The sequence below is a fragment of the Tetrao urogallus genome (genome assembly GCF_951394365.1).
Source record: "Tetrao urogallus genome assembly, chromosome: 6".
NCBI classification, from domain to species: Eukaryota; Metazoa; Chordata; class Aves; order Galliformes; family Phasianidae; genus Tetrao; species Tetrao urogallus.
Genome location: NC_136819.1, coordinates 56,189,007 through 56,212,764, shown reverse-complemented (window position 1 = coordinate 56,212,764; position 23,758 = coordinate 56,189,007). Strand labels below are relative to the sequence as shown.

Genomic DNA, 23,758 nt, shown 5'->3' with positions numbered 1-23,758 from the left:
TTTTGGCCAGTGGAAGCATTACTGGTTGGTCTTGCTTTCCAAGCAGCAAAGCAGAAGCTTCCATGACATACCCCAACCCTGGGAAAAACTTACTGCAGTTTGCATGTCATTTGGTATACCAAAGTCCTCAACTGTTTGATGTAAATCTGTTGGAAACTGGCTTTGTTAGTTAGAGAAATGCCAGCACCACTCCCTTATTTGCAAGGAACAGCGCTATCAACGGAGATAATTATCCTGAGAGGTTCATAATGCTGATTGTCCCGGTGCTGCTGCCTCTGAGAGGCACTTGGAAAACGTACTGGGCTGCATCTGTTGGCTGTGGGGAGAAAAGGCTCCAATCTGATGCTATTTTCCTCCCTGTGAAATGCATAGGAATGCCTTGCGATTGTCCTATTGCTTCTCACTAGTGTCTGATCAGAATGAAACTTAAGAGTCTGTAATTAGTTTTTGCTGTTTGCTGTGCATACTCAAATCCTCCTGCCCTTTCATATAAAGGAAATGAAGAAATTGGCACAAAGAAAACCTTGGTGAAAACTTGTCAGTGCTAATCAGGATGGACGAATTAAGCTTTCATTTTGCTTGCATTTCCTTTCTATTTAGGTTCCAAGAGGCCTTTAACCTGGAGTGGCTTCTTTCTTTTCTTGTTCAGAATTTAAACAGTTTTTAAACAAGGGTGGGGGAAAAAAAAACCCTGAAGTCAAGTGGCCTTTGCAGCTGATTGTTCTGCGACCATGAGAAAAGCCAAACAAGATAACCATGCCAAGTCCGGTTTTGACTTTCAGCAAAACTGCATAAAATCAGGACTGCTTAACAATGGTACCAGCACAGCAAATGTCATTGCAGAGTGTAAAGCCAGTAACGATGCTACTCACATGATTTCTTCAGGAGTTGTTGGGTTTTTTTTGGGTTTCAAGCACAAATCCATGCAGGAGGAATGTTGTCATTAGGAAAGGTATAGACATAATCGTGGTAATAGCGTCACTGAAAGACAGTACTTAGAATCCTAGAATGGCCTGGGTTGCAAAGGAGCACAGTGCTCACCCAGTTCCAACCCCCAGTTGTGTGCAGGTTGCCAACCAGCAGCCCAGGCTGCCCAGAGCCACATCCAGCCTGGCCTTGAATGCCTGCAGGGATGGGGCATCCACAGCCTCCTTGGGCAACCTGTGCCAGTGCCTCACCACCCTCTGGCTGAAAAACTTCCTCCTCATATCCAACCTAAACCTCCTGTCTCAGTATCCAAAAAGACTGGATCTGCAGAATCAAATCACTCACACTTTGAGGGCTTGTATTCATTCCCTGTGGGTCATGGATATATGGAATCAGTCTTTAGGGATTAGGATCAGCTGTGTTAACTGAGCTCTACTCTCCTTGCACAGAGTTAACAAGCTTCCAAAAACAAATAGGCTTGGTGTGAACTAAGTGGTTTGTTTCTGTTAGTGTTTTTTGTTTGTTTTTTTTGCTGTGTTGGGGAATCTTTGTTAATATTTAAGAGAGACAAAGTGATCTTCCCTGTGAAAACAGGAGTGGGAGAACAAGTTGAGCTGTAACCCAGCCCAAAGCTCTGAACTACTCATGGCTCTCTGGGACTCTTTATCAAAAGCAGTCCTCACGTCTGGCTTTATGTTTGAGAGCGCTTAAATTTGAGAGCATAATCTCAAATCTGTTATCTGCTTAGGAATGTTCAGCAGTGCTGTAGTTCAGGTCTCACGTCCCCAGGTACTGCCCACGTGTAGCTGAAGCTATTTTCCATAGAGCTGTCAGGTATCTGTTGGATGCTGTAAGTAGGGCTTCTGCAAGGCTGGGCTCCAGGGCTTTAGCAAGCAGGCTGTGTGTCCTTGTCTGCCTCACTTTTCCCATCTTTTTTGGGGGGGAAAAAAAAAATATACAAAACAAAACAAACTCCCCAAGCACGTTTTCTTGTAAGGCAAACTTGGTTGGTTATGTATGCCAAATGGTAATCTTATGAAAAATGATTCTGGGTTACTGTCTTGCTTTTCCTAGTTGGCAGCTATAGGATTGCTCTTGCAGCCTGAGCAGTGAGTGACCATTAATTTGGCTTCTGTAGGGCTACAGACAAACTATTTCAGATCTGCAGATGGTGTGGTGGATATAGAGCTGGACTGCTTCAAAGTGCATCCCTAAATAGATAAGGACTTCTAATTCTTGGGCCTCATTTGATTTCTAGGGGGTCGGTCCCCTTTAAACCTTCTTCTCAGGTGGTTTTCCTGTTAGCTTTTAATCACAAAGACTGCTGGAGAGAAATAGGTGATCCAGTAGGTAGAATAGACTTCACCAGTAAAACTGCATAAATCTGTAAGTGGAATTGCAGCTGTAGGTCTTCAGGGAAGGGCCTGAAGATCAGGTGTGAAAGAGGCATCTGCAGTAAAGCCAAGCCCTGGGAGCACAGACCAGCTGAAAGCTATCAGGAATGTGACAGGTGGAGGTGCTGTGATGAGAAGCATTTACCCTTCCTAAATCTTTGGGGAGGGGGAAATGTGATTTCATTGCCCATGGATTGCAAAGAAACTTGCAGTTCCTTCCTTCCCTGGGGAAGGAATTATCCTCGTGAGGCTCAGTGCTTCTCTTAATAACTTACCCATTGGGTTTCTATCTTGTGAGAGATGAAAGAATGACTGAAGGTTACTGGGTTACACCTGATAAAGGCAGTCATTAACTAGTCTTCAAATAGATTCACATGAATCAAAAAGCACATGTCCTTTTTTCTTAATAATAAATCTACTCCTAGAGGCTTCATTTAATAAATTAAAAAACCATTCTATGTGACTGAAGTTAAAACTGTATTTTTTTCCCCAGCTTTTCCCAAATTTCTCCTTTTCTCTCTCTTGTCTTCTCCCTTCTTGCATGATCTGTGGGAAGCAAATAGCAGTGCAAAGACATTTTCCCAACTCGCCATGTCATGAAATGAAACAAAAGGTTCTAGAGCTTGTTCTTCAGAATTCCTTTAATTCTAAGGGCCAATAACTATTTCTGTTGCTGAACAGCTCATTGTGTCATGTGTAGTTGAAGTTTTATTCATCTTTAATAAGGTCATCAACCATTGGCAAGAAAGGAGCATTTGAATGCCTGTAGTAATTTAGGTGGCAAAGCTTAGTATGGCTGTGCCTTGTTTTTTTAGCCCCGTGTTTGAAACCATCAGGATACTGTGACCAAATTGCTGCTTTCCTTTTCTGTGTTTCAAACTGCTGATGCTTTGACAGACTCTTTTTTGTTCAATTCCAGGTATAATGGCTCCCTCCCTAATGGTGACAGAGGACGCAGGAAAAGCAGATTCGCCCTTTATAAGCGACCTAAAGCAAATGGAGTTAAGCCCAGCACTGTTCACGTGATTTCTACTCCTCAAGCATCCAAGGTACGTAACAGAGGCAGATCCTGTTTTCTGGTGTTCTTGGGTTGTATCCCAGCTACCTGATTCATCTTGCTGCTGGTTTGTTCTCTGGTAGTCAGATACTTGCTTTGGAAAGTCTGTAGTGGATTTTCTTTCTAGAGATATGGATCTCTAATCCAGTTACTTATTTAAAGTAGTCTTTAACCTCAGGTATGAGTTAATCTGACCCTTCTGTCCTTATTCAGAAAGCTGACTGCCTTATCTGAGACACACGGCAGTCATGGAATGCATATCCAAGAAGTACATTTATTTTTCACTGGAATGTAAGATCATGTATGAACAAGTGTGTGTTTCCTCTTCACGAGGATGACTGGGATGGTGTAAAACAAAGCAAACAAAAAAAACCTTGGAGATCCCTGTGAGTCTTTCATATGCAGTGCATGTTTTCATCTGAGGCCTGGTATAGACAGAGGAAGAACAGCATTTCAATGAGTGTATTATCATAGTTGTGTATATAAAACTGTCTGTGTTAAGGTTCTGCTGGTAGAATGTATCTGAACCAGTGAGAAGACATCTTACCTCCTCTCTAAATACTTTGTATCACAAGGAAAGAGCATCAAGTTCTGGCCAAATGAGGTGAATACTGAGTGGTTACACTCAAAAATGCATACTTTTGTGAAGCATACCTACTTCTTACCGTTAATAGCAGCTGATGGGGGCACCAGCTACTGTTCTCTGAAGTGTGCTTTCTAACTTAGAGAATTGTTTAATACATAGGAGTTTTCTTTTGTGCTACGTAGAGTAGCATACACCGAAACATACAGAATAGAATCATAGAATGGCCTGGGTTGCAAAGGAGCACAGTGCTCAGCCAGCTCCAACCCCCTGCTGTGTGCAGGTCTCCAACCAGCAGCCCAGGCTGCCCAGAGCCACATCCAGCCTGGCCTTGAATGCCTGCAGGGATGGGGCATCCACAGCCTCCTTGGGCAACCTGTGCCAGTGCCTCACCACCCTCTGTGTGAAAAACTTCCTTCTAAAATATCAGAATATACATTGATCTGTAGTGTCTGCATGTACACTGGGAACATTGGTCTGTTTTTAAAAATTTAATAAATGCAGAAAAGAAGTGTTTTACATAATTAATGCAAACATACACTTTGTAATATGTAGTTTTAAGCATTTGGGCTTTAGATAGCATTTTGGCTTTTGACTTTCATAATATTTATAGGCCTGCCACACATGGCGAGGTGTCTGCTTCATGTTTATCAGCACTGTTATGGTAGTGCAGATATATGCTGTACAAATTAATGCCCTTATAAAGATAGCACAGGGTCTGAGATGTTAAGGTCTTCTCTTTGAGGATCTGGATTCAGGTGGATGTGTCAGGTTGAATGTATTCTTCTGCGCTTTCTCTGAACCCTTATAAAAGAACTTTTGTGTATGCGTGCCAGAACAGTGATGCAGTGAATTTCAGGGCACTTTTGGATGCACTGGAAGGCCATTTACATTCTAAAACACTTTCTAGGCTTTTCTGACACCATCAGTATCCTAAATCTTTTTTGCCAGGAATGGCTTCTGCATGCAGCTTCTGTAAATGATCCCAGAAATACTGGGAGGTAGAGAATACAGAGAGCTTTGTTCTTGGAAAATAATATGCAACTTGACCTCAACATTTTCCTTCTGCTCTGAATCTTTCAGTTTAATTCTCATGGAAGGAAAAACAGTGGGAACTTGTAGTGCACGGGATATTACAAGTTTCCTCCCTTGCAACTTTTCAGATACAAGTTGTTTTATTTTGCTTGTTCATCACCATGTGAAATGAGTCTCTAAGTAGAAGGAAGTTTCTTTACTCTCAGGTGCTGATGCTTTTTTGGAGGTGAGTGAGGCACTGACTGTCTTCTGTTTTGTTGCTGCTGTGGCATAGATGCTTGAATAAGGTGCCACAGTGGTTTTGTGCAACTCCATTAATGCAGCAGCTCAAGAACCACAACTGTCACTGATTTGAAGTTAGTGTGTGAGCCTGAAAACTGCAGTAGGTCATGAGAGGATGCTTGTCATGTTCTGTTGTCCCAGCTATGTGCAGGTGTCAAGGACAGCTGGAGCAGCAATGGTTTCAGTAGCAAATCTAGCTGAGATAATTTTGTGTGAATCAGTGCCTTTTGCTCCCTCCCCCCAAGTGCTGCTTTTCTTCGCCTCTCTGCCTTCTAAATTACCTTCTTTAGCACCTCCACAATTGTTTGGCCTATTAATGGGTATATTCCAAAAGAAAGCATTTCATGAGGTTAAGAGTCACAGGTTTTTCAGATTACACTTAAAATATGCATACATCTCTTCAACGTTATGCACCTGACTTCAAGACCTGTTTTATTAACTCCGTGCTTAGACACCACGCAGGGAATTGTCCTGTCCACGTTTCACATAACTGAGGCCATTCATTTGAGACAGACTTTCCCAGCAGGGTCAAAATTGATATTTAAAGAAAGTGTATCCTTACCTTTCCAGTTCTACATTCAGGTTTTACTTAGAAAGGTCATTACTTGGATTGACCTGGAACTCCTAACAAAGAAGTCTCTCACCAGTTGTTGATCAAGTGATAACAGCTTTCCTCTGACTGCACTACTTAAACCTTAGGTACAATCTCATAGTTCATCATGACATAGCTAGGATTGCCAAGTTTTTATTTTCAAGATGTTAGAGCTATTTACAGCTAACCTTTAATTGTGTTAGAAGTTGCGTTGGTTTAGTTTAACTGTTGCTTTCATGTGAAGTAGTGAATCTAGTATTGGATACCAGCAGACCCAGGCATAGGCTTTGCTTATGCAGAAGTTTTCTGATGAATGTGGATCTTAAGGCCTAAGAATGATGTGATAAAGTGGGGTTCAGGAGGTTTCTTGGTGTGGGGTTGTGTTCCCTTTTTTGGTAGGGAGAGGGATGCTGATTTACTCAGAAAAAATAATTGCACATATCTGGAAGGGGAAGGGGTAGATTTCTCTCACTGAAAAACATAAACAGCTTAATATCTCTGTAGAATAATGTTTGAGGCAGAGTGTTTTTACAGATCTTAAGTGGGTGAATGTGCCCTGTGTAAATCAGGCTGTATGATCCCAATTTTTGCCACGCAGAGATGTTCATCTTCCCATATACATCCCATCTGTTGGTTCAGTGGGCTGTTAGCTTTCCTTCTGTTCAAGCACAGGTGGATCTTTGCTGCTCTTTCCTCCTCATTGCAGCCAACAGTAAGGCCCTGTTGGAATCTGCCAGTTGGAGTGCTTTTGGGGGGAGCCATGGAAGAGATCTTCCCCTGTCCTGTTGCTGGCAGTGGGCACTAACAATGTGATGCTGAATGGTCAAATGATGTAATTGCCCACGACTGTAGGTATTTATACATTTAGGGTTTCTTTGAGTTCCTAACGCTTTGGAACCGCTTTCATGGTTGTGTAGGTTAGGAAAAAAAGAATAAATGGCTCAATGTGCATTTAAAGTTGCATGAAGTATGCAGTTTGGAAACCTGAATTGTATACAAGAGTTAAGGGGGTGGCATTAGCCCTCCAGGATTCCATGGAAGTACTCTGAAAGCATGAATAAACTCTATTGTAGCAGTGTGTAGGATGCTGCTGAGTTAGCTTACTTGCAGTTGAGATCTGCAAAAGCGCTTCATTGTATGGGCAGTACAATATAACAAGCAAATACTAGAAATGCTCCTTTCTAACAAGTGGATGTTGTGTTTTGATACCTAAGTGCTTCTTTCTTGTCGGATATTAATGCTGAATTGGTAGAAGATTGCAAATGGCTTTGGAATTGCTGTAGAGTGCAACAAAAAATCTGACCGTAATAGCTTTTTGTGAAAGGGCATCTTGATTTCGTTATTTTTTTGTCTGTCTGTCTTAGGATAAAAGATTTCCTTTGGCAGCCTGTGGTAGATGAAGACAACGTACTTTTCCCTCCCTCTGAAATCATTGTTTCAAGCTGACTGGGGAAGATCTTTCTGACTTGAAATCCAGTTACCTGCCGAGCTAGCTTCTGCCTTGTGCTGTCACAACAGCAGCTTGTGTAGTCCCTGGCTGGGTTCCTGCAGCTCCCATCAAGTTTCATGCTGCTACTGCAAAAGAATAAAAGGCAGCTATGCAAGTAGTTATTAGGTCAGGAGAGAGAGCTGCGATTTGTGCTTTGAGTGGCTAGAGAAAATGAAAGTATAGGATCCTTGTGATTGCTTATCTAATGCAAGTTCTTGTGTCTGCTTTGATGTACTTGATGAATTTTGAGTAGAAAGGCTGAAAATCCTTGTGGAGCTTTCGGTGCTCCTTCTAGATGAGCGCTGCAGAGCTTGGCTGCTGGGAGGAGGGTGATGTCAGTGTCCTGTCAGTGGCTTTCTTATTTCTTGTTGGGCTTATTTATTGTGTAACCAGCTTTTGGAACACTAATTTGTTCTCAAGTAACTTAATTGCATATGTGTCTTGAAAGTCCCGAGTTGTGCAGAGTCCCTGGCTCATCTACTTGATTAATGGTTTCCTTGCTGTTAAATGTCCTTTTCTATTAAATGAAATCTTCATAACATGCTATGTCCCTACCCCTTTGCTCTCCCAGATAGTAGGGAATGGTAGGATGGAAGAAAATGGCTATACCAATTTCATTTGTATTGCTTAATAAATAACAACTGTCACTTGGTTTGATGTTCTTCCTAAGCTTTTGGGGCATACTGAGCAGAATGCGTGTCAAAGACTTCTGAAAATCACTTTGCAATGTTTTCTAACAAAAAACAGATGTTCAGAAAAGGAAGGGGAATTAAACTGCTGAAGACCACAATTATTTTTTTATAACATTTTGTTTTTGCTTTCATGCTTTTCCTTCAGAAGGTAGACAGAAGATCAGAAAATGCTTTCCTTGTAAACTGTTTAAACAACATCTGCTATAAATTGATATTTGGAGCAGATTGTACTTGAATTCAACTATCCTTTGGAGGCAGAGGAAGGTGTGCTGTGTGCAAGGATCACGTTAAGAAGCTACCTATAGGGTTTTGCAGCTTTGAACTGCAAGAAGCAGAGCCACTCATTTTAATAAAAGACAACTTGTTTGACATCAACTTCTTCCTGTTTAACTAGTTTCTGTATGTTCTGTCTGCTCGTCTCAGATGTAGAACAGAAAGTTGGGGCCATCTAGTGTAGTGGTGAATCTCTCTTGTTACATGCTTGTTCAAGGCAATTAAGAGTCCTGAATAAACTGGATTTGGTTTTACAAGTGCTTGTCTTGAGAACTCAGCTGGTCTTGTCTTCCTGAAGGTTAAGGGGTAACTTAGTACTGATTTTGGATCAAGTGAAATCGCATGGACTGGGTAATCGTATAATCATTAAGGTTGGCAAAGACCTCTAAGATCATGAAGTCCAACCATCAACCCATTGCATGTGTCCCTCAGTGCCATATCAACACTGTTCTTGAACACCTCCAGGGATGGTGACCCCACCACCTCCCTGGGCAGCCTGTTCCAGTGACTGATAACACTTTCTAAGAAGAAAAGAAATTTCTCCCTGAAATCCAACCTGAACCTCCCTTGGTGCAGCTTGAGGCCAGTACCTCGTGTCCTATCTCAACTCATGTCCTATATCAAGTTACCTGGGAGAAGAGGCTAACACCATCATGCTGCAGCCCCCTGTAAGGAAGCTGTAGAGAGCAGTAAGATCTCTTGAAACTCCTTCAGATTGAACGATCCCAGTTCTGTCAGCCCTTCCCCATATGACTTGTGCTCCAGAACCTTTACGGCTTTGTTCCCCTTCTTTGATTGCACTCCAGGGCCTCAGTGCCCTTCTTGTAAGTAAGGGGCCCAAAACTGAACACGGGTTACTTCTCTTTGAACTTGCTCTGGGTTTAATGCATCATTGCAAGTTGGCATTACTAAGTGAGAACCTTAAAAGCAATAAAAATCTGCTGTTGCGTTCTAGGTGAAAGGGCAATATGCAGCCAAACAAATGTTTTTTCTTTAGTATCCCAAACTGTATTGTCCTATAAGGGGAAACAATCTGAAATAGATGGAGCATTGTATTTTGGAAAAATAAGGTGATATTTACTTAGAGCTGTGTGGAACAACTGTCCTGGGGCAGTGGAGCTGGAACTGCCTCAAACAGTAGATGAGACTCTTATGTTTTAAGGGGTTGTTGAGTGGAGCAGTTGTTCTAAAAACACAGGAAGCAATTCAAGCCTCATAGGCCACCAGGAGCTTTTCAAAGAAGCAAAGCACTGCTACTCCTGTTCTTAAAAATAGGAAAATACTTATTTTTCAGAGTTCTTTGAGATTTTTGTTGATGGTGAGAACAAAATTTAAGCACTTGTTTTAGAAGGATGCTTTATGATACATGCATAAAGAGTAATTAATTTCATCTGCTCACTAAGTAATAGGGAGAGAGTGACTTGTGAGGCTACAGGATTCCTGTTTCTGCTGTCTGTAGGTCTCTGGAAAGTGTTCATGATTTATTGAAGATGCAGGACTACTTCACTTTGGGATTCTGCTTACACTCCATACCAAACATCTCACGAAGATTTTAGGGAGAAAATGAGTAACCTCCTTCATTTGGATAACCTCTTCTGAAAGGATGTACCTATAGCAAAATGCTTATAGGGATGCTTTGTTCACTGGATGCTCCCAGCACTTCAGGGCTTTTTTGCAAAGAAGGCATTATCATGTTTGGATTTCATAGGAACGATTCAGAACATTTTAACACTAAGGATTTGCTTCCACAAGATGGTTATCTTTTGGGATTGTCCAATGAGCTGCCCTTCTATGAAAACAAGCTTTTCTAACCATTGACTCTGTCATACCTTGTACTTACGTGACCTCCCTGCAAGACCATGTGTTGTGTACAGACTTGTCTTTTAAGTTTTGCACATGTCTCCTGTCCATTGTGATTCTGCCAGTACTTCAGGAAGTTCAGGACTCTGCAGATGCCTCGTGTGAGATAATGCGTGTGCTAATATATACTTTGGCCTTCTAATTCAGTAAGAGCAGATGCCTATCACTTTGATTTGAGGAAGCTAATTATAGGCCTAACACTGCCAGCTTGCTTAGTTGTACAGTACTGAGGTCTTCTCCAACTACATACATCAGTGTGAGCTCTGAGCGATCTCTCCTATGCTGAGTTTACCATAGTCAGGGGATGAAAAATGATCTCTCCCCTGCTTTTTGATATCACCAGGCAAGCAGGAGTATTGCTTGCTGTCACCATGAAAACCTTGATTTGGTTTATTGGAGTTGGGTTTTCATTTTCCCTTTAGGAATCTCACTCTGCTAGCCTCATGTTTGACTGTTTGCTCAGGTGAATGGGGCCAGTGTTCGAATGGTGATTTTCCTTGGACTGGGCTTTCACTGAAGAGCTCCTTTCTTGGCCTTGGATGCTGCCTTTGGGAACAAGATCCAACCATCAATCTAACCAAGTCCAAACACTAAACTGTGCCCATCAGCCTCTTAAGTCATGTTCACGCACTTCTTAAATACCTCCAAAGATGAAGATTCCACCATTTCCCTGAGCAACCCGTTCTAGCTTGACCACCCTCTCTGAAAGAAATTCTTCCTAGTGTTTAATATATACCTTCCCTGGCACAACTTGATGTTGTTTCCTCACATCTCATATGAGAAAAGACCAACCCCTCTTTTCGGCGATCTCTATACAACTGTGCAGAGGTCTCCTCTCAGCCTCCTATTCTCTAGGTGGAGCAGCTCAGCTCCCTCAGCCACTCTTCATAACTCGAACGCTCTTCATCAGCCTCAGTGCTTTTTTCTTCACGCATTCAAGCATCTCCATGCCCTGTTTGTAGTGAGGGACCTAAAACTCAGTCTCACCAGTGTCACATCCAAGAGGACAATCCTTTCACCACTCCTGCTGTTGGCCTCCGTGGCAACAGGGGCACGCTGCTGGCAGTCAGTGTTCAATTCTAGATGTTCTCTTCACATTTCAGTCTTGCTGCTGTACTTGGGGAAAGCCATCCTTCAATCTTTTGCTTAAGTTTTGAGCCTGAGAGCTTTTTGCCCCACAACTGGTTCTCTGGTAGTTTTGCTTGGAGTCTCTCACTGGGTGGAGGGTTGGATGGACGTAAGCTGATCATACGGGTAAACAACCAACCTCTCTTTGAAGGTATTTCCTTCACAGTATTTTGGCTATGCATCTGCTTGACATGCAGTCTCCTTCAGAATCCAGAATTCCAGGAGAGGTTATTAAGGCAAAGAAGTAATTAAGGAGATGATGTGGTTGAGAGAAGGTGAGGTGTGGTTTTTCAGCTTGATGTTTGGGAATGCTCGCTGAGTGTTACTAAAATAAAAGTTTTTCTATCTGCCAGTAAAGCGTGTGAATGGTCCAAAAGTCTTCAGTCATCATGGGTTAATTTCTCTAGATAGGATTTATCTCAGTTGCACTTTTGATAGCTATGTATTTCATATATCCAGACCTTATAGTTGTTTAATTTCCTACCGGGAGTAGGTTTGGGGGAAATACTAAAGAAGACAGGGACTGCAGGATGCCCCCATCAACTTTGGGTGGGACTTTGTGGTTCATAGTGAATACTGTATTAAAAACTTCACACAATCAACTGAGGAGCCCAGAAACGCTTTGCTCCTTGTTTCCATATGCTGACATTCAGTCTCGAGCACCATTTTCTCTCTATTTCAGCCCACCAAAGAATCTTCCGCTGCTGAGGGTCAGCAATGAGGCAGTGCCTTGGTGGTCCAGGTGGGAGGCAGGCAGGAACAAAGCTGACCTTGCTTCAGCATGGGCAGCTGCTCTTGTTTTGTTCCAAATGAAAAACCAGCTTTGGAAAGCTGCATTGCAAAACTTATAATAGCTCTTAATGTTCTTCCTAACTTCTCCCTCCCCCTCAGAGCTTTCTCAAATGCTCTTCTTTGGTATTTAATTACAAAAATGGCTCGGTTGCTGTTGTAGCATAACAAATAAAATACAAGTCAAAACAGTGTTTGCAATTTATTGCTGGAGACGGCCCTATTTCCTTACAATGTCACAGTTACAGCCTTAACTGCAACTGAGAAGGTCTAAGCATATTTTCCTTGATAAATATTTGTCATTTAAAGTTAAGTTTTAGTCTCTTTGTACTGTACTAACGCGTAATTGCTGGAGTTTAGAGTATTGCTGTGATGTTGTTGGTGGGGGATGGAGCTTGATGATCCTTGAGGTCCCTTCCAACCCCAGTTATTCTGTGATTGTATTGCCTACAAAAACACAAAAGTTCCCAAGAAGCTTTTTTTTTTTTCTTTTCTTCTTAGAAATAAGACAGAAGGGTTTTTGAGGGAAGTTGTGCATCTGAATTCCTTTGGATGTGTGCATTTGCTTACGGCCTCAAGTAGTTGGTGAAAAATCTGCCTGAGTCGCAGTAGCCCCATTCAGTCATTGAAAACCTTGCTCCAGAAGCGTTTTTCTGTTAAATAACTGTGTAATGCACTGCTATTAGATGATGTGATGGATGTTTCGTGTATTTTGTAAGCTGCTTTTATGGATTTCGCTGTGTAAAATATTTTTACAGATTTTTGGAGAAAAAAAAAATGAAAGCGTTTCAGTCGTTTTCTGAAGAATATTGGATCTTGACAGAAAAGATTTGCAGCTTAAAATCAATGGATATGAAAATGGCTGTGTTAAAATTTAGATAGATGGCTCTTTAAACAGGAGTAGGCGCTCTTTATTTGACCTACAGCGTATTCAGTTCCGATACTGGCTGTTGAACAAAACTCCTTTACGATCCGACAGTTAAATCCTTTGGCAGAATGCCTTTCTTCCTGTTTGCTGTGGGGGTTTAATTCCAGATGTTCAAGTTCACAAGGCTTTTTCTTAAGGAGTGGGTGTGAGGAACATCACAAAACCCTCATAGTTCAGCCTGCCCCTCCCGTACAAACCGTAGCGTTCAGGCTTTATTTCTAATCCTTGCTGCTCTGGGATTACCCACTCTGTACCAGTATCTGTGTACATTCTGTTGCTGCTTCGATTCCAGTTTGCCTCATTTTATGGCTGTGCCCCCCACTTATAAAATTCTGATGTGAAGCACTGATATGGGTAGAAAATTGTCTGATTCAACTTGAAGCATAACGGTGAGCGTGCTTGTAGGGAGGTGTGTATGAGCACCAGGTACGAATGACAAGAGGGATGAATTGATGTGCTGAGGCTTTTCTGGACGTAGGTGGTAAGGTGGCAACTTGGTAACTGTTTTATTTTGTGATAGTGGAGCTGACTGCGTTTAACCTTAGAAGCACTAAAATGCATACTTTAAAACAGGAATACAGAGGCAGCATCCTAGGCCAAAGGATTGCATGGCTTCAAACAAATCTCTGGGGGGAAGAAAAGGTTTTGGAATGTAGCAAGAAGTACATTTGCCTCAGGTAGGATTGCAGGCTATGCAAATGCTGAGAAATGATGGTTTTGCCTCGACAAGCAAACATTACAGCTTTCATGAACCAGTAATCCTTTCTTTTTTAGCTTGTTTTTAGCTACAGCATCGATGGCAGACTGTTAGTGTGTAAGATCTGATATCCAGAAAGTCTTGCTCGTAGCTGTAAGTCTAACAATCCTGCCTGGCACTGCTGTGAGCAAGCCACTGTGCCTTGGTTAAAACAGTGTACAACAGTGCTCAGAGGTAGGGACAGTGGAATCAAGTGTGTAGGGTGGGTTGTGGCAACGCAGCTGTTTTGATAGTAGATCTTGCTCCAGCTGAAAGCAACTCCAGAAGGAACTGGAGCAGTGGCTGCTTGACATTTTGTGGAGCCTCGTGTCAGCTGTTGTCCCGCAGTAATTTTTCTGCCAAGCACTCAGGGAACATCTGCAGAGTCGTTTTTCTGTACTGCTGCAATGATTCACATACTCGTTGCTTTGAAGTCTAGGAAGTCTTCCGCAAGGAAATGTCCTAGCCAGAACTGTTTGTGGATTGTGCTTAGCCCTGTCTGCATTTAGGGCTGGCTTTGTTAATTGAGCCTTTAGCAGTAGTGAAAGTTCACAAACTGGAGCTGCCTCTAAGTCTGTTCAGTGCTTCAGGGTTTGCCTCAGCTTCGACTTTCTTGACCTTCGTTATCAGGAAGGAGAGAGTGCTGAGTAATGCTTGATGCAGGTACGTAACTTCATGTATTATCTGTGTAGCTTCTCAGATAATGCATCAAAGCATATTTGAAGGACAACTAAGATTGAAAGGTAGGTTCTTGAGGTCCTTTCCAACCCAAGACGTTCTGTGAAATATATAGAAATTATTTCTTCTTTAAAATGAAAACTTTGAATAGTAAGGATGTTTAATCCCATTTCAGTGACAGACCAGGGTTCACATTTATGCAGTGTGATGGTTTGCTGCTTATGCACTCTCTTTTTTTTGGTGTTTTGTTGCTGCATTAGTCTTAGATACCACACTCACCTTGCTCCTACAATGGGAAACTCACAGCCGAAGGGAGGAAGCAAGCAGTTATAACCTTTTCTCATGAAGCATCACTGCATTTAAACCTAATTTACTGCCAGTTAATGAGCTGGTGTGGTCTTGGAATGCTGTTTTATGAAGCCCAGCTGAAGACTTGGAGTGAGATGGTTCCTTGATACGAGGCTAACATAGCTCTGTGCACACAGCTGCACGCTGAGCAGAAAGGCCCAAAGAGAGCTCAGTGCTTGGTGTGGTCAGCAAGATCTGGCTCTGATTGATGCTCAACCTTTACTGCAGTCATTCTATCAATAGTTTGTTATGCTGAGTGTATGCTGCGTGCTCTGTGGGGGTGAGGAACCCTTACATTTAAAATAGGGAACGTGGTTGTAATAAAGTGCTTTTCACAGCAACTGCGATCGATACGTGGAGCTGGGTGTCTGCTTGTGGGGTGCGCAGTTAGGTGTAACCAGGGCAAAGGCAGTGTGTCTGATGTGGCCTCTGTGTGAATTGCTGTGAAACTGCTGGGCTGGAAGAGAGTTCCAAGATTCTGAGTTGCCAGGGGTATAAAGTTCTCTAATAGTTCTTTTCTATGAGAATGGTGAGGTGCTGGAACAGCTGCCCAGAGAGGCTGTGATGCCCCGTCCATCCCTGGAGGTGTTGAAGGCCAGGTTGGATGGGGCCCTGGGCAGCCTGGGCTGCTATGAAATGTGGAGGTTGGTGGCCCTGTGTGTGGTGGGGGGTTGGTTTGTGATCCTTGAGGTCCCTTCCAACCCAAGCCATTCTATCACTCTATGATAAAGCATTTAACATTTGGGGTGGCTGTTGCATTAAACTCTTAAATAATTGGCGTGCAGATTCTGACAGTGACAGCTTCATAATGCACTCCAGTTACTTTTTATGGCTAGATTACATATGATATGGGAATAAAGTGAAAAATAAGCTTGCAGCGTGTTGTTTCCCCTTCCAGATGATCTGCTGTGCATATTATGAAAATATGTAGGTCAAGTGCCCTCTGCTTTAATGAGTAGGTTTGAAAGGATGGATGAAAGCGTTCTGCAGTCACTGTCCCTCCCCACTCCTCTCTCTGCCCATTGCCTGTGGTGCTGCTCTGCTCAGTGCTCTGCTGTCACAGCAAGGGGCACCAGGAGTCCTGAGGATGTGGTTGTTGTGAGGTGCTCTTGCTGAGCTCTTTTAGAAAAAGTGCTGCTGAACGTTTTCTTCTGGGAAAGAAAAATGATAGAACTGCACTCGGAGGTTTGTAAAGAGAATTTTCCCTCTCATTTTGCATTTAATGCATAAAACATGTTTCTGCTGTGCTTAGCACTCACTACTGCTTGAGAACCTTCGTCCTCCAGGAGCAGGATAGATTGGATAGTAGGAGTAGGATAGTAGTCACCACCCTGAGTGAAAAATTTCCTTCTTACATGGAGTGAAGAACAATCTGGTGTGCTCAGGATAGGACAAGGGGGAATGGTTTTAAACTAAGACAGAGGAGGTTTAGGTTAGATATTAGGATGGTGATGAGGCACTGGCACAGGTTGCCCAAGGAGGCTGTGGATGCCCCATCCCTGCAGGCATTCAAGGCCAGGCTGGATGTGGCTCTGGGCAGCCTGGGCTGCTGGTTGGTGACCTGCACACAGCAGGGGGTTGGAGCTGGCTGAGCACTGTGCTCCTTTGCAACCCAGGCCTATGGGTTCTATGATTCTGTGATACAATTCTGTGAATTTCTGGGTTTGAATCTTTGCAGAAAAGTAGGTCTGAACTTTGTAAAGCAAGAAGCTGCAGGTTGGGAAGGTGGTTTGGTTGTGTTGTTGCTGCTTCATGCTTCCATGGAGGGTGAAAGGTCCTGGAGCTGTAAATATATTTCTGTAATTACGTCTCTAATTAGAGTATTAGTTGCGCTGGATTATCTCTTAGTTTACTATTTGTAGTGAAAATCACTACTGTACGCACTTTGCTATGTGAGCTGCACGAAGGCAAGCATTAAAAATTACATGTTTCAGTTGCAAGCTCTTCTGCTGTCTTTATATTTTCTTTGGTACTGGGACCTTTTGCTACCGAAGGGGAAAAATGTAGGATACATGCAGCTCTTTCATAGCTATCATTTTCTCAAAGCTATCATTTTGCTTGGAAGGCTGTCTGAGCAGAAAGTGTCAGTCAGCCGTGTATCTAACAGCAGCACACTGAGCTGTGGTCTCCTCGTGTCACAAATAAAATGAGTCCTTCCAAATCTGGACAGAATTTCATCTTGTTTCTCCTGTAGCAAGTGTGCTGGAAAAGCTTCATAAAAACAGCCTAGCTTGCTTCCTTCAGGACGAATTGCTGTCGTTTTGGTCTTATGTCTGTGGAACTTATTCAGCAGTAATGCAGTGTTTCATGCCTACAGGTTGGACATCAAGCCATCCTTCTTGCTGTTCTTACAACAGCAGAGGATCTGTGCGAGTTCTGGCAGACTTTCTAGTCTTTAAATCAACTTGTTTGATAGCAGTGTAGCAAAAGTATCAACTGTATTTGGTGCATCAATTCACCACTATCAGGAAGAGATGGGGACAACTGCATATCTGAAATGGCTTTAGACTGGTGTATTTCCACCGTTGATTAATATGGTTTCACAGGTACTTTGTGCTTTAACCCTTGAAAGCTTATGCTTTAAAAAACAACTCTGTGATCGGGTAGTGTCTTTAAACAGGCTTTCTTGAAGTTTGATTTGATAACCTGTTCTCCCTAGGGCAAGTATTGAATACTTCTAAGTATTGAATACTTCTATGAGCTTCTAGGCAAATATTTCTGCATCATGGCTGTGATATTTTCAGGTAGTGCACTGTTGTTGGTTTTCTTTCATGACACTTTGTAAACCTTTTTTGGTGAGACATTTTAGCTATCGAATCCGAGTTGGAGTCTCAGCACAAGATTTTAAGGATATATTGGATTATGGGCACCAAAACTGTCTGATGCTTGTACTTTCCGCTACCTAAGAACATGTCAGCTGGACACCTGATATTTCAAATCCCTTTACATGATTAAACTGCATATAATTCATGCTAGAATTTCATTTTATGATTTTAATGACTCCAGAATGTACTTCTTTTGCATATTTTTGTGAGGCTTTTTCCACAGCGTGTATGTATGGTGGTATCTTTGCCAGCAATTAAGGGTTGAGAACAAGTCAAGCAAACAGCTTCTTGATTCATATATACATCTGTAGCAAGTTGGAAGGAATGTCTGGTCTTAAAAGCATTTACTGAAGTAGCAATCTGCAATTTACAATTCTTTGTCTGGAAAATAAACGTAGCTATTGTTTAATACTTATTTTTAGAAGTAGGGGTGATTAAGGGAGCTCTATCCAAATTTTTTTTCTTCAAAGAGCTTGTTTTGTGTTGAATACATCAATATATGGATCTGGTACCATGCGAATGCCTGCCTTCTCAGTCTCTCCTGGCAAGGAGGAAAGAAGGAAGAAAGATGTACTGTGACAAGCAAGAACTACATGTTTTTGTGTTGTGTGCTCTTCTTGTTCAGTTTCAGTGGGAAGTGGTGGAGCCACCATCCCTGGAGGAGCTCAAGAACCACGGGGATGTGGCACTGAAGGACATGGGCATGGGTTAGGATTGGGCTTGGAGGTCTTTTCAAGTTGAATGGTTCTGTGACTGTGTGAAGGATGACCTTAATTTAATTGGCACGTGAGATTACCATCTAGGTTGAAGACACCTGAAAACACCCAGGATGGCAGTTCATGGTGTGTTAAGTAGCGTATGTGAGAAACTTACGCAGCAGATTCTGGTCCAAAGAAATTCCTTGCTTGCCTACAGAATAATGCAGGGAATCTCTGCAGATCATCTCTTGAGAAGAAACTTGCTGTGGCATTTCTGTAACTTGCTGAGGGTTTGCATAAGTGAAATGTTGATATAAAAAAGGACTCTTCAGAAAGGGCAGTGGAAAATACAAAGGAGGAGTGTGATATCTGAACTACTCTGCCTTTGCTTTTCATTGGAGAAGGGGTCAGGAGCATAGCATGAATGCCACAGGTTCCTCTGGTTCCTCATCTGTTTAGCTGTTCTCCTTTGAAGTATCTTTCCTATAGTTAAAGTAATTGGACGTTCTTTATTAGAAACAGGTGAGAGCTCGTTGGTTTCCTTTCCCTAAGCGAAAGTAAGAATGATAAAGCTCGCACAACAACTCTGCAGCATCTTTTCATCCCTGTTCACAGGTGTGTTGTTTTTATTTAGGAGAAAAAAGCAGAACACTGGATGGTTATAAAATGAATCCTAGTGTATTGAGTGAGTACTAGGCAAACACCTATAATCAGGTATGTTGCTTGGAATCCCAAGTGGCCAAAGAGAGCCAGTGCTGGGCGGATTGCAGTGAGGGATTCCTGCAGAGTTCTGGTGGTCTGCTAAGCATATAAAAAGGTAAACTGAATGATTAGAGACCAGAATTGAATTAGTTACAGCTCTTTGTCCAGGACAGGCGTTGTGTTGTGAGCACAGTTATGTTTTATTGTCAGTAATGTACTGATTTTGCAGGACCTCAGCATGCATGCTTCTCTGCTTAACTGCACCAGTGCCCCATTGCATGTGGTATTAAGGCAGTTATTGTGGCTCACCTACCTTGTGGTAGCAGTAATGTTGTTACTGTCATAAATGTGAAGAACTTCCTTATTCTTAACAGAGAGTAAGAATAACTGCCTCTGCCTCACAGTTTTATGTGACACTGAAGTAAGGATTGCCACAATGCTAGTAGATTGATTGTTAAATATGTATTATATTTGCCTTTCTCTTTAATTTTAGTTAATTGTATTCTGGTATGGGAAATGAAGAGGAGAGAAATAGGAAGGCACACTGTGTGGTTTTAATATCTTAACCATTTTCAGCTGGCTATTAATTCATTTAAATCCCAAGGAATTATCAAGGAAACTTAATTTCCTGAGCTGGTTACTAATGGGATTCCAGAGAGATAAGCAATTTGCCGCGTGGGATGTACCATATGAAATCGAGGAAAGAAAGCATAAACCCCATTCCTAATCTGACGAAATCTGTAACCAAAATGCTAGTAAAGCTGAACAGGTGAAAGCTTTCAGTGAGGTCTGTGTCTATTGCTATGGGGACTGCATGTATGAAACGCAGAAAGTGGCTCCAGCTTTGCTTCTGAACTGCAGGACTACCTATCAGTTCCAGCTTGCTGCTCCTGCTCCTTGCAACATGGTTTGCTTTCTGTGTTTAGTGCTCATCCTGCAGCCGTGGGCACAGGAGAGGCCAAAAGGCGTTCTGCACTAGCAGGGGAGTCAGCAACCAGAGCTACATGCTGAAGACAGAAAGGATGCTTTTTAAGAGAAGAGTTAGCTATTGGAACCAAGGAAGATTTCAACTCTTTGAAAGGGTAGACAACAGCAGGACAAGGGGAAATGGTTGAGGTTGGATGTCGGGGGAATTTCTTTGCTATGAGAGTGGTGAGGTGCTGGAACAGCTGCCCAGAGAGGCTGTGATGCCCCGTCCATCCCTGGAGGTGTTCAAGGCCAGGTTGGATGGGGCCCTGGGCAGCCTGGGCTGCTGTGAAATGGGGAGGTTGGTGGCCCTGCCTGTGGCTGGAAGTTGGAGCTTCGTGATCCTTGGGGTCCCTTCCAACCCAAGCCATTCTTTGGTAAGATGACTAAAAATATCTTGATGTGAACAAATCGGCCTGGAGCAGCTTTGTGAAAGATCTGAAACAGTGTGGTTAGGAACACTGCAAGGATGATGGGATGGAAATGGAAGATACCCGGTATGGGGAAAATGGGACCTGATTAAAAATTAATAGTCTTTTTAAACTCCGAGTTAATTAAACTTGGGCTCTCCAAAAAAGCCCTTTACCTGCTCGAAGGTTTTTGGTTACTTTGAAGCAGGAAGGCGCTGTTTTCTTCCAAGTCTCTTGGAGGAGGGAGAAGTTGCAGTGCAGTAACTGTAGTGTTGTCTTGGATGATGGAATATGCTCCTGTGTGTTAAAGCAGTCACTGTTTGTAGTGTGTGAAACTGGATGTGGAGGGTAAGGGATGTTGTAAAACAAATTAAGGGTGATTGTGAATGACTGTCAAAACTGAAGGCCTGTTCTTTTCAGGTGTAGAAAATGATAGTGCTTATGGGGAGAGAGAGAAGAGAAGCTAATATCTGTGCATGGAGTGTGGGTGGGAAACCTGGGAAGCGTTAGTCTTCAGAAGACACCAGCTTTATTGCCCATGTGTGATTTGTCAGCTCAGCTCTGCCTGCAGAGGCATCGTATTGCAGGGGAGGAGGTAAAAGCCCGTGCCTTCATGGATGTGGAGCAGTCAGCTGTCAGATCCTTGTTTCTGGTGCTTCGTTAGGCAAAGCAGATGCAGTGCGTCCTCAACAAAGCAGATTTAAGTGATTATTGGCTATTATTATAGAGGCTCGTTAACTGTTCCCAATGCCAGAAACATCTTCAAACTGCAGTTTGTTTTTAATCTGTGGGAGAGTAAAAGTTGGAATGATGCTGTATGTAGTGTAAAGAGATGGCTTATCTGCCATAAATCTTTGGCTCCACCATCTGCCATTGCTTTAAATCCCTGTTTTCCCCACTGGCTCACCTAGCTTAAGAGAATCAATCTCTTCAGTAGTTAAATCAGTTGCCATGCACAGTAACTAGGAGGCCAGAATGAGATTCTGTGATAAAATGTTCTTAATTACTTAATATATGATGACTAATGATTGAGGTTCCTACGTGAAACTAAGATAGATGGAGGTGAAATAAATCACAGTTTAAATATAGGAGACTCAATACGTAAGTTGTTACTTGCATCTGCTGGACAAGACATTGAGGCAGTGTGTAACATCCATTGGGAGGGCATTCAGTTACTGAGACAGGCTGATATCCCTCCTTGTGTGTGTAGAGGTGAGCTGGATAAGGGTTATTGCTCTGGTTTCTGAGCTAGTAGTTCAGAGAAAGCTGCCTGCTTGTGTACGATCTGTACACTAAAAGAACTTCTTGCCGTTGCAGTCTGTGTGGTCTGTGTTTTCCCAACAATACAGTGTTATTAAGCTCTGTGTTTTTCAGGGAATGGTGAATCTGCTCTAGCTTGTTAGGTATGAAAACTGATAACCTGCCTTCTCATTTTATTAAATGCAAATGTGAACGCGTCCTTCAGTAATACTGACTTTGAAGAGATTATGTTTTTCTTTGGGTTTCTCTCTGTTATCTTTGCCCTGGAAATATATCAAGTGTTTAGTTATAATCTGGCATTTGATCTGGATTGCTATTTTATCTGTTGTCTTGCTGTTTTTCGTAGCTTTGAATTCATACTTTGTGAAAGAATCAGCCGGTTTCAATGCACATTTCCCATGTTAACTGTTTTCAAATTGCTTCTTGAGCTCAGATAAGAGGTGGCTGTTCACTTTACCAGTTCGATCTTCACTGCTGCTGCTGGCTTAAAGCCTATTCATTATTTTTCTACTGTCTGCGTTAGATAATGTGATCAATTATTGCAGATAATGTTTGCTCTAAGGAGCCCCTGTAGCTGCTTCCTAGTCCACCCAGCTGACTTCATTCAGTGTCCTTGAGGATTCCTCTGGATAGCATCCAGATGTTCCAAATGTGTGGTGAAATTCAACCCAAGAGCATGCAATTTCAATATTTAACTTTACATTTAATGAGCACAAAAGGCATAAATTACATGTTACTACATATATTTTCCACGTTCTGTAACCAATGCCATTAGGTGGTTGGTCAGTAGTGCAAAAACAGGCTGGTAAGTCTGCAAGTGGGAGCAGGGGAACGGAGCAGTGCAGGCAACTTGTGCACCACTTGGAATGCTTTTAGGCAGCAGCTTTTGGAAGGCAGTGATGTGGCTTTTTGGCAGAGGGCACAGAGAAGGGAATCTTCTGTTCTTATCTGCAGCAGACACACTTAGTCATTGATTGTGTGATTCAGAACACTTTAATTCTTATGCTGGAGTCATCAAAGCTCAAACTTTGGAAATCTTGGTCTGTAGTTGAATATGTATTCGTGTAATGTGCCAAATCAGCTTGAAAGCCTTTGTAATGTGAGCGGGTGACAGACTGAGCTTTGTATAGGATTGTGTGGATGAAATCAGTTGTCCTCCAAAGCGTTCAGTTCTTCAGTGGTGTGTGAGGTGGTGAGTACCAAAGCCATTGAACTTGGAGCAGTATTTATTTATCTTTTTTTTGCAAGATCAGAGCTGCAGCTTAAGTACAGTGAGGTGGGGACACAGTCGAGTCTTGCTGGCACCCCACGGTGCACGTGTTGTGCCAAGGCGTAGGAAGGGCTGGGAGATTTGGTTGGGTGGGGTTATGTTGCTTTTTCCCCATTATCTGCTTATCAGTGAACTTGGAGTCTCAAGGATGAGGGCATGATTTAACTGTGAAACGAGTCAAATGTTGCTACTAAAACTGTTTGACCGTAGCTGCGGGGTGACCTCATTGCAGCCTGCAGTACCTACAGGGAGCCTACAAACAGGAGGGAGTCAACTCTTGGAAAGAGGAGATAACAGCAGGACAAGGGGAAATGGTTTGAAGTTGAGGGAGTGCAGATGGAGGTTGGATGTCAGGGGGAAGTTCTGTGGTGTGAGAGTGGTGAGGTGCTGGAACAGCTGCCCAGAGAGGCTGTGATGCCCCGTCCATCCCTGGAGGTGTTCAAGGCCAGGTTGGATGGGGCCCTGGGCAGCCTGGGCTGCTATGAAATGGGGGTTGGTGGCCCTCCACAGGGGTTGGATCTTCATGATCCTTGAGGTCCCTTCCAACCCAAGCCATTCTGTGGTTCTATGGAATATTCAGATGTATGAATTCTTAAATATGAAAGAATTTTTGTCATTGGTCATCTTCACTCTGGGCAGTCAGACAGCAAGTACAGAGGCACTTGCTGTTCTGTAGCCCAAATCACATGCTGTGCCTTTTTTACACCCTAGGCCTCTGGAATGTATTGCAGTTCAATTATTTTTTGCTCAGCATTTGTTCCATTCAGTGTGAAATCTTAAAATCCAGTATACCTAGCTGCTGTTTCCCACAGAAAATGTGAGGTATTCTGTAACTT

General features: G+C 42.6%; 1 protein-coding gene across 1 annotated transcript in view; it reads left to right on the top strand.

Moving 5' to 3' along the window:
- PELI2 (pellino E3 ubiquitin protein ligase family member 2) overlaps window positions 1-23,758 on the top strand; it is a gene marked incomplete at both ends in the record, with an annotated part of 62,809 nt that overhangs the window by 18,983 nt on the left and 20,068 nt on the right. Inside the window, one exon of the mRNA XM_079537787.1 lies at window positions 3,241-3,370. Within this exon, the coding sequence (XP_079393913.1) occupies window positions 3,241-3,370 (130 nt within the window). The remainder of the gene's footprint in view (window positions 1-3,240; window positions 3,371-23,758) is intronic.